Raw genomic sequence first — 15,977 nt, 5'->3', positions numbered from 1 at the left:
CTGTCAAACTTCTGAAATAAATAATTTTGCTCATCACACAAAAACTCTTTAACATACCACAGTTTAAGATTCTTTATTTTGCAGTTAGTAAGTATTTTCATTTAATTGGCACACGTAGAATACATTCATTTTGTAGATTTTCTTTTATCAATTACTCTTTTAAATAATCTCAGGAGTAATGTAGTGATAAGGCCCGTGTTGTGGTGTTTTTAATAATAATACTATTACTACTACTACTAATAGTAATAATGAAAAAAAATATAATAAAAATTATAATACATAGGATTTACATATATAGCACACTTACCATTCTCATTAGATCCTTAAGGTGCTTCAGATCAAATAACAGAAAAAAATATACAGTACATGTTCAACCTTTAAATATGAATACATAAATGGTTGTCTGTCAAAAAAAATCCCTTATACAGGTATGTGTTCAGATTGCCCCTAAAGGTGGTTGCAAACTCTATGGAAGAGAATTTCCACAAGGTCGCCTCTGCATGTTCCCCCATGAATTCTTTGAAACAAGAACTAGCAATGTAATAAAGTATCAAAATATTTATATAAACATTAATACTTTCCAATTGAAAAGAATTGGCTTTAATCAAATGAATTTGGCAGACGGGAATACTCACAAGGAAGTGGAGGATGTGCACACATTGTGTGCGGGAATGACTGATTGAATACGATGACCGGGGTAATCATATATCTGTAAAGCGCTTAGATACGTTGTTCCGATGTATTAAGTGCTATATAAGAGCGGATTATTATTATTAGTAGTAGTACTTTATAAATTTATATAAAAAGTTTGTATCCAAACAAATAACAGCATCTAACAAAAACATTAAAACAGACCTTATGAAATGTGAAAGAAAAATATTATTGGATCTTTTGTTGCGAAACTTTTATTCTCAACATAATTCATGAAATGAACAAGAAGTATCAATGATAATATATTCTTTTTACACCAGTGACAGTGATTTTGTCACTGTCCAGGCAAATGGTAAATATAGAGGTGAAAAGCAATCAATTGAAAATTCACCTTGTAAATTATTTTCTTGTTATTTATGCCACAATCATCAGAGGTTTGCTGCGCAGGGTTGCTCTTCAGATACTAATATTTGGACAATGATCAACATATCATTATTATCCCTCATAAATTTGTTGTCCATATATTTGTTTAGGATGAACAGTAAAATACCATTCAAGGGAATGTAAATGAATTACTTATCAATCAAATCTTCCAAAACTTATATATAATAGTAAGAATAAAACTGAGACAGACAGCCCATCACTTGCCTGAGGCATAAAAAATAATTTCAATATGTGCATATATAATTTCTCTTGTAAAGAAATTGACAGTATTACATAAAAGATGCCCATACCTTAACCCTAAAAGAACTGGGTTATTTGAGATGTATTGAGGACTGGGGGGGGGCCTGATGGCCCCCCTTCTGATCTCGGCAGCCGTTCGCGCGATCGCGCCGAAATTTGGCACGCACATTCCTTACCACATAAACTACAAGATAGTATAAAAAAATCTGAAAATAATAATTTTTTTATTATGAATAAAATATGCAAATTTATTCATGAAAAACATTATTTGCATATTTAACACCCAATTTCACTTCAAATTTTCTTCTTTTTTGGCAGATCTCATCTTTGTAATCTAATTTAAAGGTTTCCACAAAAAAATTTGCGAAAGCCAATTTTTTCTTTATGTATTTCTTTGTTTTAAGAATTTATTATGTATTTCGTAGTTTTTTCATCTTTTGTTTTTCATTGTTTTTTCAATGGAAATTATTAAAGACCATTTAACAACTAAACAAAATTCCAAATTAATTAAGCAGACCGATTAGAACGAAAAATAATCACCTTTTATGAATTTCATCTCCAAAAGACTTGTACACAAAGTATAAAAATGAGCCATTTTCGGCATGACATTGTCTCGTAAAAAGTCATGTGACGTCACGATGCTATACCTGTATGTCGCGAATTTGGTCTCAAAAGTTGCGCGAGACTACAAAGAAAAAGTCAGAAAAGTTTTCGGTGCTATCTTTTTGCGTTACGGAAATATTGCACGAAGCGTCGAGGGGGGCCATCATGCCCCCCCAGTCCTTTTAGGGTTAATGAACTACATGTACAATTGAAGAATTTAAAATAGAAATATAGTTTTATATATTGCAACTTCCTTTTTCATTTTCATACATATCATTAAATCTCTTATCAATTCAGATTTATTCTTTTATTGTAAGAACATATCAATATAAAAATAGCTGGGATCTATAAAACAAATCAAGTACTTGGTATATTAACATGCAACACACAGTTTGGTTGACATTTGATACAGAAAAACATTTTGAACATACAAGTATTAACAAAAATAATTAAGAAGTATGATTCTCCATGAAAATTACAAATCAATGGCAAGGTACATAAATGCATGTAAATTTGATATACTTAGCTTCACAGTGCTGAATCAACTTGGGTAGGTGTTCAGATTTTTGTGAACACTGTACTGATAAAAATGGTGAATTGTTTCTTCTGGGTTGCTTAGAGCTTTGCAGGATGTAAGGAACCAACAGCTGGTTTATCCAGGAATTCCTTCCACCAAGAAGGTCTCTCAAGGCAGTTTGGAGTCTGGAGGATGGCATTGTAAAGACGTTTGTAAACCTGAAAACAAAAGACAATAAATTATATGGTTTAGAGCTTTGAAGGAGGGAAGTAACCAACAGCTGGTTTATCCAGGAATTCTTTCCACCAAGAAGGTCTCTCAAGGCAGTTTGGAGTCTGGAGGATGCCATTGTAAAGACATTTGTAAACCTAAAAACAAGACAATATTTATTATTCAGAGCTTTGCAGGAGGGAAGTAACCAACAGCTGGTTTATCATGGAATTCCTTCCACCAAGAAGGTCTCTCAAGGCAGCTTTGAGTCTGGTGGATAGCGTTGTCATTCTGCTCCTAAGAATGACAATGGAAGCTAGAAAATGTCAATCACAGTACAGCGATTCCATTCAATATTCCTACTCCTTTATTATATGCATTTATTGATCTATGATGTTAACATATAGAGAATCGACAGCACATTTCAATAATTCATTAAAAAGATCAACCCTTTGAATTATGTAATAAACAAATGCTTGAAGATCTAATGCTCCATAAACTGCTAAAAAACATTAATTACGTAGTTGCCCTAAAATTTCCTGTGCATTTCAAGATTGCCCATTAATACCACTCCCCCCAAAAAAAATATATAAGTGTGTCAATTTTAATGGACCAAAAGCAACATATTGGTAATAATTATTTTGGTAAATATACAAGTTCACATAATCCTGTACAATTATAACAAATTTCAAATATATTTCTGGGTATAGCATTTCATGCATTTTGTTTATTTGATAGATGACTACTAGTAGTATTCAAAGAAACAAAGTTAAAAACTTTAATTAAATTAGTCCATGGACTTGGGGGGAAAAACCTGCACCCCTCCCCCTGTACCTCATGTTCATTGGTATCCTGACATAGCCCTGGGTGTAGTGAATGGAAAATATAGAGAAAATTTCCATGTTCAAATTTTTCAAAATTGTTGGTCTTGTAGGCTCCGAGATGATATAAAGATACTTGAGCTAATGTAAATGCACAAAACCCTGACCCACCTGTCCGTCTGAAGCACCAATTGGTGAGTCGAGGATGAAGTCTGGAGGGGCTAAGACATCAATTAGGGCTACGGCTTCATCTTTAAGCTCTCTACAAAGCTTCAGGATAGAATCTCTGAACAGGCTGGCAGGGTGTGATCCAGATATGTATCCACCTTGAAGGGTTGTAAGAATACAAACAGATCAAATTCAGTTTAGAGTGGATCAGAAGAGTGTTCCATCAACATTAGTTGACTGACAATTCATAAAAATTTCATGTAAACACTATCTGGGAACAAAGTTGTAGTTTTGTTTGGTTCGTCTATCTAAATTATTAAGAGCAATTTCTAATAACAATAAGACCTCAGAAAACAGAGAGTATTTTTAGACATCCTTTCTGACGAAGGATATTTCTCTGTTCATTATGGTGTTCCTTGTCTGTGACCCCAGGGACATCTTCATGCAGTCATCTTACTTGGGTCCAACACTACCCTTAAGTGCATTTTACACATGACCACATGACATATAAATATTTCCCGCTTGCATTTTAGAATTTCCTAAATTTCAGGCAAGTCAGCATTGAGGCGACACTTTCCTACTATTGAAAACTGTACATTACAATTCATGCTGCTTTCCTCTGAACTGCCTCAAATTTGTGAATCTGATTAACCCTATGAATCTATTGGTGCATGGGCAGGTCTGCAACCTTCCCATTCAGCCAATCAAAGCTCCAAACTAACTCAACTTGATAGAGAGTAGCCATATGTTTTTTTCAAGACTCCGGAGACTGTACAGACTACAGAGTTTAGTGAGGATAGCAGTCTCCAAGGGAAATAGTGATCACATTTTGAAACCTAGAATGAATCAGACAATCCTCCTACAATAGATATAACTTCACACAAACTCACCTTGATAAAGAGTGGCCATATGTTTCTCAAGACTCCAAAGACCGTAGAGACTACAGAGTTTAGTGAGAACTGCAGTTTGCTCAGGTATCAGATCACCGGTCTTGATAAAATCCACAAATTGTGACAAAGCCACATACTGCCAAAGGTAAAATAAAAAAAGAATGGGTGAAAAATTGTTCATTGCCATATTCAAACAGATATATACATGCATTTTTGAAATTCATCTAAGATCATATATCTATTAAATGTGCTAAATATCTGTTGAACATTTCACAGAGAGTTTTGCAAGTTACTTTAACTCAAAAATTTTGTAAGTGTTCAGAAGAAGCATGCAATGATTGGCAAATCGGACATTACTCTAATCGTTAACATATAGATAGCAATGCCTTCATGATATCCCGGTAAAACTACTTGCAACTAGATTGCAATTACAAGTTAGTATGTTATGTTTTTATAGCGCCACCTGTATGCCCCCCCCCCCCATTGCATTGCAGCAATTATATCCTCCCGCATTCATACCTCAATGAATCCGATAGAGAGGGTCCGACAAAAGAAGACCTGGGTCTCGTTCCTAGCAGTGAACATGTCGTTGCCATCCATCAACTGAGACTGAAACTTCTGACCACTTTCCTGCAGAAGATAGACAACCAACCACTGATAGGCATCCAGGAGAACTAAGAGACAGAAAAAAAAAACAGTAATCAGGTCAGTGAGGATACTAGACTAATGTGATTTACAATTCAAATGACATTCTTGGTGTTACATTGGAAATTTGGTTTGAGATCTAGGTCCCAACTCATAAAGGCATCTGAGGAGGACTAGGTCCTATTGCATACTATTATGGTAATTTGATTGTCTTTGGAACATATTTAAATACCATTGGATTTTTTTTTTTTATCTCATGGGCCAAACAACTAGAAAAACACTACTTTCCAAAGCTCTGGTGAGGTTAGTCGCAGAAACCTTTACAAGTAGTCTGGCTTGGATTTCTTTTTATTTTTTCAAATATTCATAACATCAATTTATAGGCTAGCAGTCAATATTGGGGGAATCATCTCTTTGTAATCATGTATGATTATTGATTAAGATTTGTCTGATCAAAATGAAATGAAATAAAATAGAAAACCAGTGTAAAGGTAAATTGGGCAAAAGATGCAGCTGGTAAAAGATGTTAGATTGTAAAAGAGAATAACTTTCTTGACTTACCAGTTGGTTTCTGAACATCTTCATAACTTGATGATGAGAACTTCTGCTTAGCAATGGAATCAGCTGAATTCAGAAAATCTACTGAGCCCAGTGGAGATGAAACCTTTTTGCCTGACAAGATAAACAGTGTTTAACATTTTTTTTTATACATTATGTACATCAAATGTTCATACTTATCATTACTTTATATCGATCATTTTCATATGATCCAAAAATCCAACTTTGTGTGATTGTACCAACATTGGGTCCTTCAAATCTTTTCCAGCAACTGTTTGAACAATGTGAGACATATTGGGGAGCCAGCTACCTTTTAATATATATATATTTTTTTACAGATAAATGGCACTATACAAATGCTGTTCATCATTATCAGACAGAGTACATGTACAGAAGATGTGTATGTAATATTTTAATGGACTCTCTCAAATGATGCTACATTGTTCTAAAAAACACCCTAGAACAAAGAGGAAGACACTTTGAACTACAAAAATAAACATTTCCTACATAGGAACTATTTTCAATTCCAAACTGCATTCTGTATTGAATACAATAGGGTACATGGCCTTTTTTGTGAGTGTTACATTTAATGGATAACCCCTCTTTACAAAATGGTCAAAGTGATACAGATAGGAACAGGGTTCCCACAGAAATTTAAAAACAGAATTCCATGAATTTTCCATGACTTTTCCATGACTAAATCGCTGCTTTCCATGACTTCCCGTGACGTCCCGGGAGTTATGTAGAATTTGGGATGCACAAAATTGAGAAAAATGGAAATCATGAACACCAATTATAATAGCAGAGTATGGTCACAGAGTAAGCAAGTTGCGAGACATGACAAACTGGAAAGCTGCCACAGCCAAGAGGTAAATGCAATTCCATGACTTTTCACAAATTTTCCAAATTCCCTGACTTTTCCCTGGCTTTCCATGACAATTTTTTCCAGGATTTTCCATTACTTTGGGAACCCTGAGGAAACACATACATTACTTTGTAGAGTAACACAGGAATACATTGCATACTCAAGCATATATTACCAACTTTGGAAATACAATTGGGCTTGCATCATCTCGAGCAAACAAATCTCATTGTGAAACAGATTTCAAATTAACTCACCTTTCTGTAACCTGAGAGCCATATGAAGTAAGTAATTACTGGTCTGTTGTAATAACACATTGTTATCACCTTCATAGGTACAGTTAGGGTCATTGTCATCCCTCAATATGCCAAATCTGTTCACTGCATGAAGAAGAAAAAAAATAGATAATGGTGAGTTTGATTATAAATTAATATCTTCTAATAATTCTCAGTTGTGCTGCACTCAACCCATATGAACTGAACGGGTACCCGGCAGGATTAATTTGTTGAATGCACTGAGCACTGGAAGGCAGCTTGAGCTAAAGCCAAGGTAATAATAATATCAATGCGCCTCGGAATTGATGGCACTATATACATGCCTTTTATTACAATCAGATGGTAAAGAGCTTTGATAAGAATTATCAAGAATATTCGTCCAAAGATTGAATAAAATGGCTAAAGAAGAAAACAGATTGAAAAACTGTGACTGGAAAACACTAGAGTCCTTCCACTTACCCCACAAGTATCCATGACCTCCGCATGCCTCCCTGCATTCCTGTATACAGTCCCTGGCTAGCCAGCTACTAAGAGGTTTAGAAGCACTAGACATTACATGGATCTCTTTACCCATCTCCAGCTAATAATAAAAAAGTACAGATATATGTATTGGTTTGTGTAATTTTGCACTGTATCCACGATATAAGTTATCAATCACCATCCAGTGGTTGCATTGGGTCATCATAAATTTTCCGTAGTAGTTGTATTTTTGTTGTAAGGAAAGTTTTCTTTAGTTTATAAATGTAACCAGCCACCTGAAAACCAATAATATGTTGCCATGGATGGTTCAATTCTGAACTTCTTTGAACACATCCAAACTAGCAATTTGGTCTTCAAAGAGTGAAAATAAAAAAATTAGCATGTACATGTATGAAAGAACAAATATTCTTCTTCATTCTGCCAAAAGTTGAAGCTGTATAGTTAAACAAAACATGAGATCCAATAATTTCTGTGACACCACTTTTTCTGAACTCCTTGGAAGTTTCACTAAGATTGCACAGTGTGCACATCATGTACATCTCATCCCTGATTGGACCCTCAAATTTTCTTTAACATTTGTGTCGGGTTTTGTTGATCAATTTTGACATGTATCTCATTTTAAAGCTTAAGAAGTGTTTTTAAAGCTCAGTAATATCATAACTCAACTCACTGTGGGTAACTTAGCATTGGTTTTAGGGTGGCAGGTCACAAATTTACTTATTGCCTTCCTGAACTATTAAGCACTTCCTGTTCCAAGTCTATGGGAATCATGGAATAGGCTGAATATAGAGAATCATTCAGTTTTCCTTTACACATGTCATTGTAACATTGTTATGTAATACATTTTCTCATTTCATAAGGTACAAAAAAATGAAATTACATTTTACCTCTATACCTCAGTAACACTAACAATTCATCAAATAATCGACGATTACATCATTCTGTTAAAACAGCTAAATAGACCATCCACATATAATCTTTCTATAAAGATTAAATCATGTGAACTCACTGCATTGATAGTCTTATCCCCGGTGGAGACTGCTGTTACTAGCCTGGAATATTGTAGATTGATGTTTTCTGCCAGTCGGAATGCAACAAATGCAGCAGCTATGTATGGAATCAATCTCCATTGCTGAGAGAGAAATGATAGGAATCAAAATTTTGAAATTCATAATAAACACTGAAATCATTACAAGAAGCACTGGACGATATATTGATATAATGCGATATTGAAAATATTGAATATTTAATAGTGGTTTATGATTGGCCTCTCTCATTAGCCTTGGATTTTTTTTTTGGTGCCCTTTAAAATTATTTGTGCTGAAATAGAAATGCGACCTATTGAAAAGTGGCCTTGTACTTTAAAGCTAAGGTCTGCAATAAAAATTGTATTCCTAAAAGAGAATTGAATTATTGATAGAAATATCATGATTTATTAAAAAAAAACATATATATACAATAAAAAAAAGGAAGAAAGCATGATAAACACTAGTTACCTGCATCTGGTATTCTAAGACAGGTAGCTCCTCCTCAGAGGTGGGTCCAAACTGTCTTCTGACTGCAGAGTAGCGGACAGCGATTGAGATAGCTAGTCTAAGGTTACAGACTGCGATGGATGTGATTCCCACCCTTCCTCCTGATAATGCAGCTAAAGTAGCCCCAAATCTCTCCTTCGGATCCTGAAATAGATTTAACAATAATTTTTGTCTTCATTGATCCAAATAAGGCTGAATAGAATTACCCCAACATAACAGGACATGTTTGACAATACAAAGAGTTTTAATATTACACAAGAAACAAACAAATATGAACATAAATTATGATTGCACTTTTCAGTGTATTCTACAAAATGGAGAGAGAATGAGCCATAAGCCATAAGAATGGAAGTGGATTAATTGCAAAATAATGAGTAAAAATGTATAACAACGTCCAGTCTTTGCTCAAGCAAAGGTGAAGTTAAATAATGATCCACAATCCACAAACAACATGGAATGGAAACCATTGCAATCAATGACTCATGATTGTACATGTAAATGTCACAGCTGAATACAATGCCATCTCTCAATAAAACTAGCTTTAGCTTGATAGCTATAACTAACCTCAATTGGGGTAACAAATTCTCCTTTCTCTGTCACATCACCAAGTCTATTCAATAAATTCTCTCTCGGTATCCTCACATTATGGAAGGCTACAAATCTATACAATCAAGAAATAAAGAAAGAAACCACCATAATAATAATAATAATAAAAGACAGATAATGCAGTGACCAATACAATAGTCTTGAACCAATTACCTTGGAGGTTTTTCATAAAAGTATTCAGAAGTTGCGCACAACTTACCACACAACTGGTGACCTACTCTTCATAGCAAAATTTTCATCAAGGTGTTTTAACAAAGACTGAATTTATCTTTGAAGTACAACAAATCTATGACATGTAATAGGATTGGTATACATGTACACAGCTTTTTAAAGACAAGAGTTTCAAGCTAATCTGATTTTCAAATGAGAATCAAAATGATTTAGAACCTGATATGAGCAATAAAAGGTTCATATCATTAATATCATTCATGCTTGAAACCTCTGGATTGAATCAATAATTTATCTACCTAGAATTACCTTATCATAGCTTCACAAACTAATACATACTTTACAATACTCCTGTCTTAAAGACTTACTATCACTAGCAGACCTTGATAACTACATCCCTGTTTCTAACTTCTCAATGGTGTGTTTAATGAAAGTCTACCTTCCAAATTAGTGTTTTTTTATTAATTAACAGGATCTTTTGAAAAATTTGAGAAAAAAAAAACAGATTTGACAGGGACTCATGCTTATTTGTAATCTGCACGTAGATTAGAATATTTCCCCACAAGAAAGCACATTGTCTACCCAGTATCAGTTGTTTAACCAATCTTTATCTTTGCCCTGATATGACCAGGCAGGAGGCTTGGAAAGGCTATCAATGTGTGCGTTGGTTTAGAATTACTCCTAGATTCACACAACCTTTATTTTTGGCCATCTGATTGATATTTCAAAGTTACCCATATCTCCATAAAAGTACAATGCAAAGGTTGCAAACAGAAAGACAAGGGCCCCTGTCCCCTTCCCTGTTGCCTCAGTAGACTCAAATATAACAATATCTAATGATTTCAAAGCCACTTCATATAAATTTCGCAGTCATAAAAAGTAGAATTGAATACAAAACGCAGGTGAATTTTCTTTTTTCAGTGGACCATATACTACAGACCTGAAGAATATTAATTTTTCTCTTTTAAAAAAAATCCTTATAATGTTTTACTTTTAATCTATTGAGACACGTAAAACCAGTACATACCCATTGTCAAGGCCATTCTGGCCAAGCTTCTCACCCAAGTCACCGACCAAGATACCTGGTAAAGGTAGTAGGGTGTTTGAGTCTCTGACAGGAACTACAAAGGAATTGAGGCCATGGCACTGACCATCTGGTGTATAGAGCTGGGCAAAGGCAATGGTATGAGTAGCTGACTTCCCTAGGATACCAACCCACACCTTGGTCGCCTCAAAGTCAGGAGTGTTGAGAACAAACTCCTAAAGGCAAGAATTAAATACATCAAAGGCCACATCAGGTTATCAGGTTATGCTTTTAGACTCATAATGCATACAGAACTATGGAACCCACCAAGCAACATAGTCTATGAAATTCACAAATTACACACAAGAAAATTTGAATGAATTCATTATCATTATTATATTTATTATTTATTTGGCAAATGAAGATAATACAAAGAATTCATAATAATTTAGAGAGCAAATTCATAATTAATTAAACAATTTTGGAGTAATTCAAAATGAACTATCAGACTTTTACGATGTTACTTCCATCTATGAACATAAGTGTATAGGAAAGCATGCATGGGATGTCAAGGTAATTTCATAAAATATTTATGAAAAAAACCCACATAATTCACCTGACAAATATACATAGGCCTACATGAATGTACCATATATATTAAAAAATAAATTAAAATATACAAATCAGTATGTTGCACGTAGGCAATCAAGGTACACAATACCAATAGTTGGTGTTATGGTATCTCACTTTGATATATAAAAAAATCTGAAAATAATTTGACAATGGTAGGCCCTATATTCATATCAATGATTTTGAACCTTTATACACACAATTATCACCAAATAAACACAACAGTAGTTTCTTATCTTATTCTTGTTAACATTTTAAGTTCCTTTATCTATCTTTGGCATACATTTCCTTCCACCAAACACAACTCTTATCCAGCATAAGATGCTTCTCTCACCTTTGTACTTGGATCATAAATAGCTGTAGTACGCATGGCCTTGGTGTTTGTGCCATGGGATAGCTCTGTCAAGGAGAAGCAACCCATTGCCTTGAAAGGTGGTAAAGAAACATACAGATAAGTCAACTCTGTCAACATTAAATACAATGGTTTTAAATTTGGGTCAGTCATTGTCAATGCTACATGCATGTGTCAAAGCATTAACAGCTACAAAAAGTAAAAATAAAGAGGCAACAAAAATGACAGAAATATCACCATTGATAAGGATTGCTTTGCCACAACAACCATACTGTGCATACATACTAAGAGTCAATGTTGACTGCTATGTTTTAAAGTTCTTCGATATTGACTATTGTGTTTAATATGAGTCAATTTTAAAATAGAATAATAAGAATGGTTTAAATTTCAAGTAAAATGCCAAATGAAGTCATGAGTATTGGAAATTTGTAAAGCCTGGCTAACACCATTGTGTTTCAGCTGCATATTACTGTGTGAGCAGAAAGCAGAAATATAAAATATATTACACAGATAAATATTCAGTAGCAATCACACTGCAGCTTAAAAACTCATTTGTAATTGACAAAGCGAAGTGATACAAGCTCAAAGGGAAGTCAATGTAAAGCAAGCAATAATACTGCTAAGGCAAACTAAAGCTGCTTGCTGTTGCCACTCCTCTTTGATTGTATTTTGTAGATTTCAGTCGCAGATGTTGGAAAAAAAAAAACCAAGCAAGCTAGAATGCAGGGCCTATGCGTAAATCTGCATATTTACTTCAAATTAATTGAGAAGTTTTGGAATGCCTTCGGGCCATAAGCAGCTGAAACATATGAGAGCCAGGCTTATGGGAAATGCAAATTTCACCTCCAGTTTTTGTGACTTTTGTGCCAAGGCTTCATGTCGAGATGATCCAGAGTTTCGAAGTGTTTCACCAAACATCTGAAAGTGAAAGAAATCTGCCTTTAAAAATATGATGAAAAATTATATTGAACTTAACGGTGAGGAAGCACAAAGTACAGAGCTCAAACTGTCACTGTGTGTACTCACTTTTCAAAAATTGAGTCCATTCAGTTACTCTTTTCAGTTACTCTTCTATACAAATCATCTATTTCATGCTAATCCAACATCCATTCTAAATTTAAGAAAAATGTCCTTACATATAACAAGAAACAAGGTCTAGAGCCTCAGCATTCAGCATGAAATTCTTACATCAGTACTTTCCATAATGTGTACACAAACACATTTACCTTATAAAATAAATAACTTAACATGCGACCCAAGCCCTACATCTGTCTCACAAAATAAAAGAACACCACCACTATAATAACTCAACTATGACTTTTAGGTAAAAGATTCCCATGGATACTTACAATTCTATTGAGGTTGAACTTAGCAAACAATCCCATATCATACATAACCAGAGCCTTGAGCAGCCAAGAATTCCCAAGAAAGTTACTTGACAGGGACTGTGGGAACCCATAAGCCAATAAGCGTTGAGCTCGTAGGAAAGTCACTTCCCTTGCTTTGGTTGTTGTTAATGGCTCCTGGGCATGTTGGAATAGAGGGTCTTTCTCCAGCGTCTTCCATACTTGGTACTGTTTAAAAGGGAAATACAGGGAAACATTCAATAATCTGATTATCAAATAATAATAATAATAATGGTGGATTCTTTTAAAGCACAAACATCCATCAGGCATGGCGCTCATGGCGCTATGTACAATCATAAAAATTAATAAGGACATAGATACAAATTGTCTTACACATAAATACAAACATTCAAACTTAATGATACAGAGCTAAAATCTGGAGGAAACTTGAGACAGATATAACTTAGTTTGATTAGCATGAAGAAAGCACAAAGAAATGATTAAATTGTAGAGCTTCTCTAAGATATTAGGAGATATTAGGATAAAATTCTCTAAGTAATTATTGTCCTAGTTCACAGAGATAGTCCTGAAGAAGCATAGTATGAAGAATATATCCATGCTTATGAAAAGCAGGTGCATACTAGTAGTTGGGTGCTCCAAAAAAATAGGATAATTTCTTTTCAGTTAATTGCAACCATATCACAGCAGGAATTTTCACTTCCTGACATACAAATTGACCCGGGGGGGGGGGGGGGGGGTCACTCTCCACATGGACTGCTAGCCACCCGTGTCCAACAACCCCAGAAATGCACCCTAAATGGCGTAAAGAAATTGAGTAAATTTGCAACCCTACATGGTGTTAAGGTAACCCATGAGAAAAGCCACCCTAAGTGGCGTGAACAGGGAAAATTCCCTAATTTGATACCCTAAGTGGCGTAAACATCAAAATCAATTAATTTGATACCATACTGATGAATAATGTTTAATTATTAATACAACAGGTAGAAATTCCACTTTTTGAAGTTATTGAAAGTAAGGCCAACATGATTACTCTCAAGGACACCTCTCTTAGCCACTTTGAATAGCCATCTTTTAGCCAAAATTAATGAATGCAAGAGAAAAAAGTTGCGTGCCATGACATGCATCACTTAATTCGTTTTACAAATTTTTATCAAAACTTGAAAAAATGGAATCCATACCAGTTTATATGTTGAAAAATACATATTCATATCTATTTGTTTGCATCCTTGCAAGCCAAGCTTAGTCGCTTCAAACAGTCCCAGAACATATGAGTATACACTGTAGCATCCTCTGCGACTTGTGGGCGTGTGGTATAGATAACGCGGAGGTAATGCGTGCTGCCTAGTATAGAGCCGGCCGGGTGTAAGAGACTAGCGAGGAGTAACTGTCATAAGTGCTGCGCTGGCTGGCGTGTGTGTGCGATATTTTTAAAATCATGCCCTTCATGGTGTTTATGGCTTAGGTCTGCTCCCGGGTCTCCTCAAATTTTCCCAAATTTTCAACCCTCAAATTTGCACCCCTAAATGGCTAAACAAATTAGCCACCCTAAATGGCATGAAGAGAGAGAAAAGGCTACCCTAACTTTATAGGCGATTTACAAGCGAATGGTGCTGAAATGCAACCCTTTTTGCAAAAGTCGTCGTCGACGACGCCCGAGTGCCTGAAACGGGACCCTTTTCAACGCTTTTTCTGGACGACGGTGCGTAGCAAGCCATGTGGAGAGCGACCCCCCCCCCCCCCGGCAAATTGAGCAATAAAAAACAAAATATCATCTCACATATTTCCAGACTGAAAGGAATATAATTACAGTATGATTGTGAAATATAATAAACAACCTTTACTGAAATTTAAAAATAAAAACATGCTTTATCTTCAGATATGCAAACATCCATCCTCGTACAGATCTATTACCACTGTATTTTGTATGGTAATGTGCACCCAAGTCAGTACAGTCCCCCTTGTCTGTGCGTACGCATATCAGCGCCATTCTAATATTAAAGAAAAACTAAAACGGGCACAAACCTCATGCCTGCAATACTTTTGACAAATGTTCACTAAAAAATCCAAATCAAAAAGGTGAAAAATTATCTACTTCAGGTATTTCAGGTAATGATCTCATATCATAATGCAGCTTTTCTGGATTCAAAGTCCCCAAATCGTGGGTAAAGCGAATAGATGTGCAGACATAGGGCAGCTATCTTTCGTTCTCAATTGCATGCAGTTTAATCTGAAATTGACTGGCAGAGGTTTTCTTCCAAGAAAAAAAAATTAGATTGTTGGGCAGTTTTAACATTATAATAAGGAACATCATCAATTGATTTTTCTTAAACATTGGAAGAAATTCATGTTTAATCAGATTCAAATATTCACAGTAGGCCTGCAGACATCCCTGCCCCCTCCCCCTTCATTACCTAAACATGCTAATTAAATTTAAAGGCTTAAGTTAAACAGATTATTTTACCTGGAATCTCACAGCTTCCTCACCCTCGACTGCAACTTTCAGTTTTTTCCAATTAAAGGATGCTTTCTGCCTATAATTATCTAGAGGACCTGATGGGAAATCAGGCAAAATGTCCAATAAAGACTTCTTGTTCTCAGACGCGTCTACAACGACACCAGCGGAATGATCCATGTTGCTCGCCCAGACTTCCGCGAGGCCGCGCGTGAGGTACCGGTAGTTACAGTACTCGTCCGCCGACTCTTTAAAGCTGTTCACAAGACAAGAAGAGGTCGAATATATTACCCACGCCAAAATATCACACCCTATTTTCTTGGGCTTAATTATCTCTTGTCTTTCCAGTGATCAAGGTACAAGCGTTATCTAGTAGTAGGCCTAAACCATCTGAAAGATCTCTCTCTCTCAAGCTCTCTCCGCTCCCTCTCATTAGCTCTGGCTGGCGGCTCTCGAACGAAACTAATTGCGCAACACAG

The 15,977-nt window shown here is 35.4% G+C and overlaps 1 protein-coding gene across 2 annotated transcripts; it reads right to left on the bottom strand.

Moving 5' to 3' along the window:
* Positions 1-47: 47 nt before the first annotated feature.
* Positions 48-15,977, bottom strand: LOC129253677 (peroxisomal acyl-coenzyme A oxidase 3-like). Of its 2 annotated transcripts, XR_010295204.1 has the most exons (16): positions 15,508-15,977; positions 13,029-13,253; positions 12,523-12,597; positions 11,662-11,751; positions 10,701-10,933; positions 9,464-9,560; positions 8,861-9,043; positions 8,374-8,496; positions 7,344-7,464; positions 6,867-6,989; positions 5,751-5,861; positions 5,064-5,218; positions 4,545-4,680; positions 3,658-3,812; positions 2,139-2,673; positions 48-1,451 (listed from the first exon to the last, which is right to left on the bottom strand). XR_010295204.1 is itself a non-coding variant. In XM_064107227.1 (15 exons), exons 1-15 carry the CDS (start codon positions 15,676-15,678, stop codon positions 2,554-2,556), a joined length of 2,118 nt encoding a protein of 705 aa, XP_063963297.1. In that variant the 5' UTR covers positions 15,679-15,977; the 3' UTR covers positions 48-2,553. The 2 variants fall into 2 exon arrangements, 1 of the variants encoding a protein (XP_063963297.1); XM_064107227.1 differs by having other exon boundaries at positions 48-2,673.

This window comes from Lytechinus pictus, chromosome 2 (genome assembly GCF_037042905.1).
Source record: "Lytechinus pictus isolate F3 Inbred chromosome 2, Lp3.0, whole genome shotgun sequence".
Taxonomy (NCBI): Eukaryota; Metazoa; Echinodermata; class Echinoidea; order Temnopleuroida; family Toxopneustidae; genus Lytechinus; species Lytechinus pictus.
Note: the sequence above shows the minus strand (reverse complement) of the source record. Positions and strands in the feature narration are given on the sequence as shown.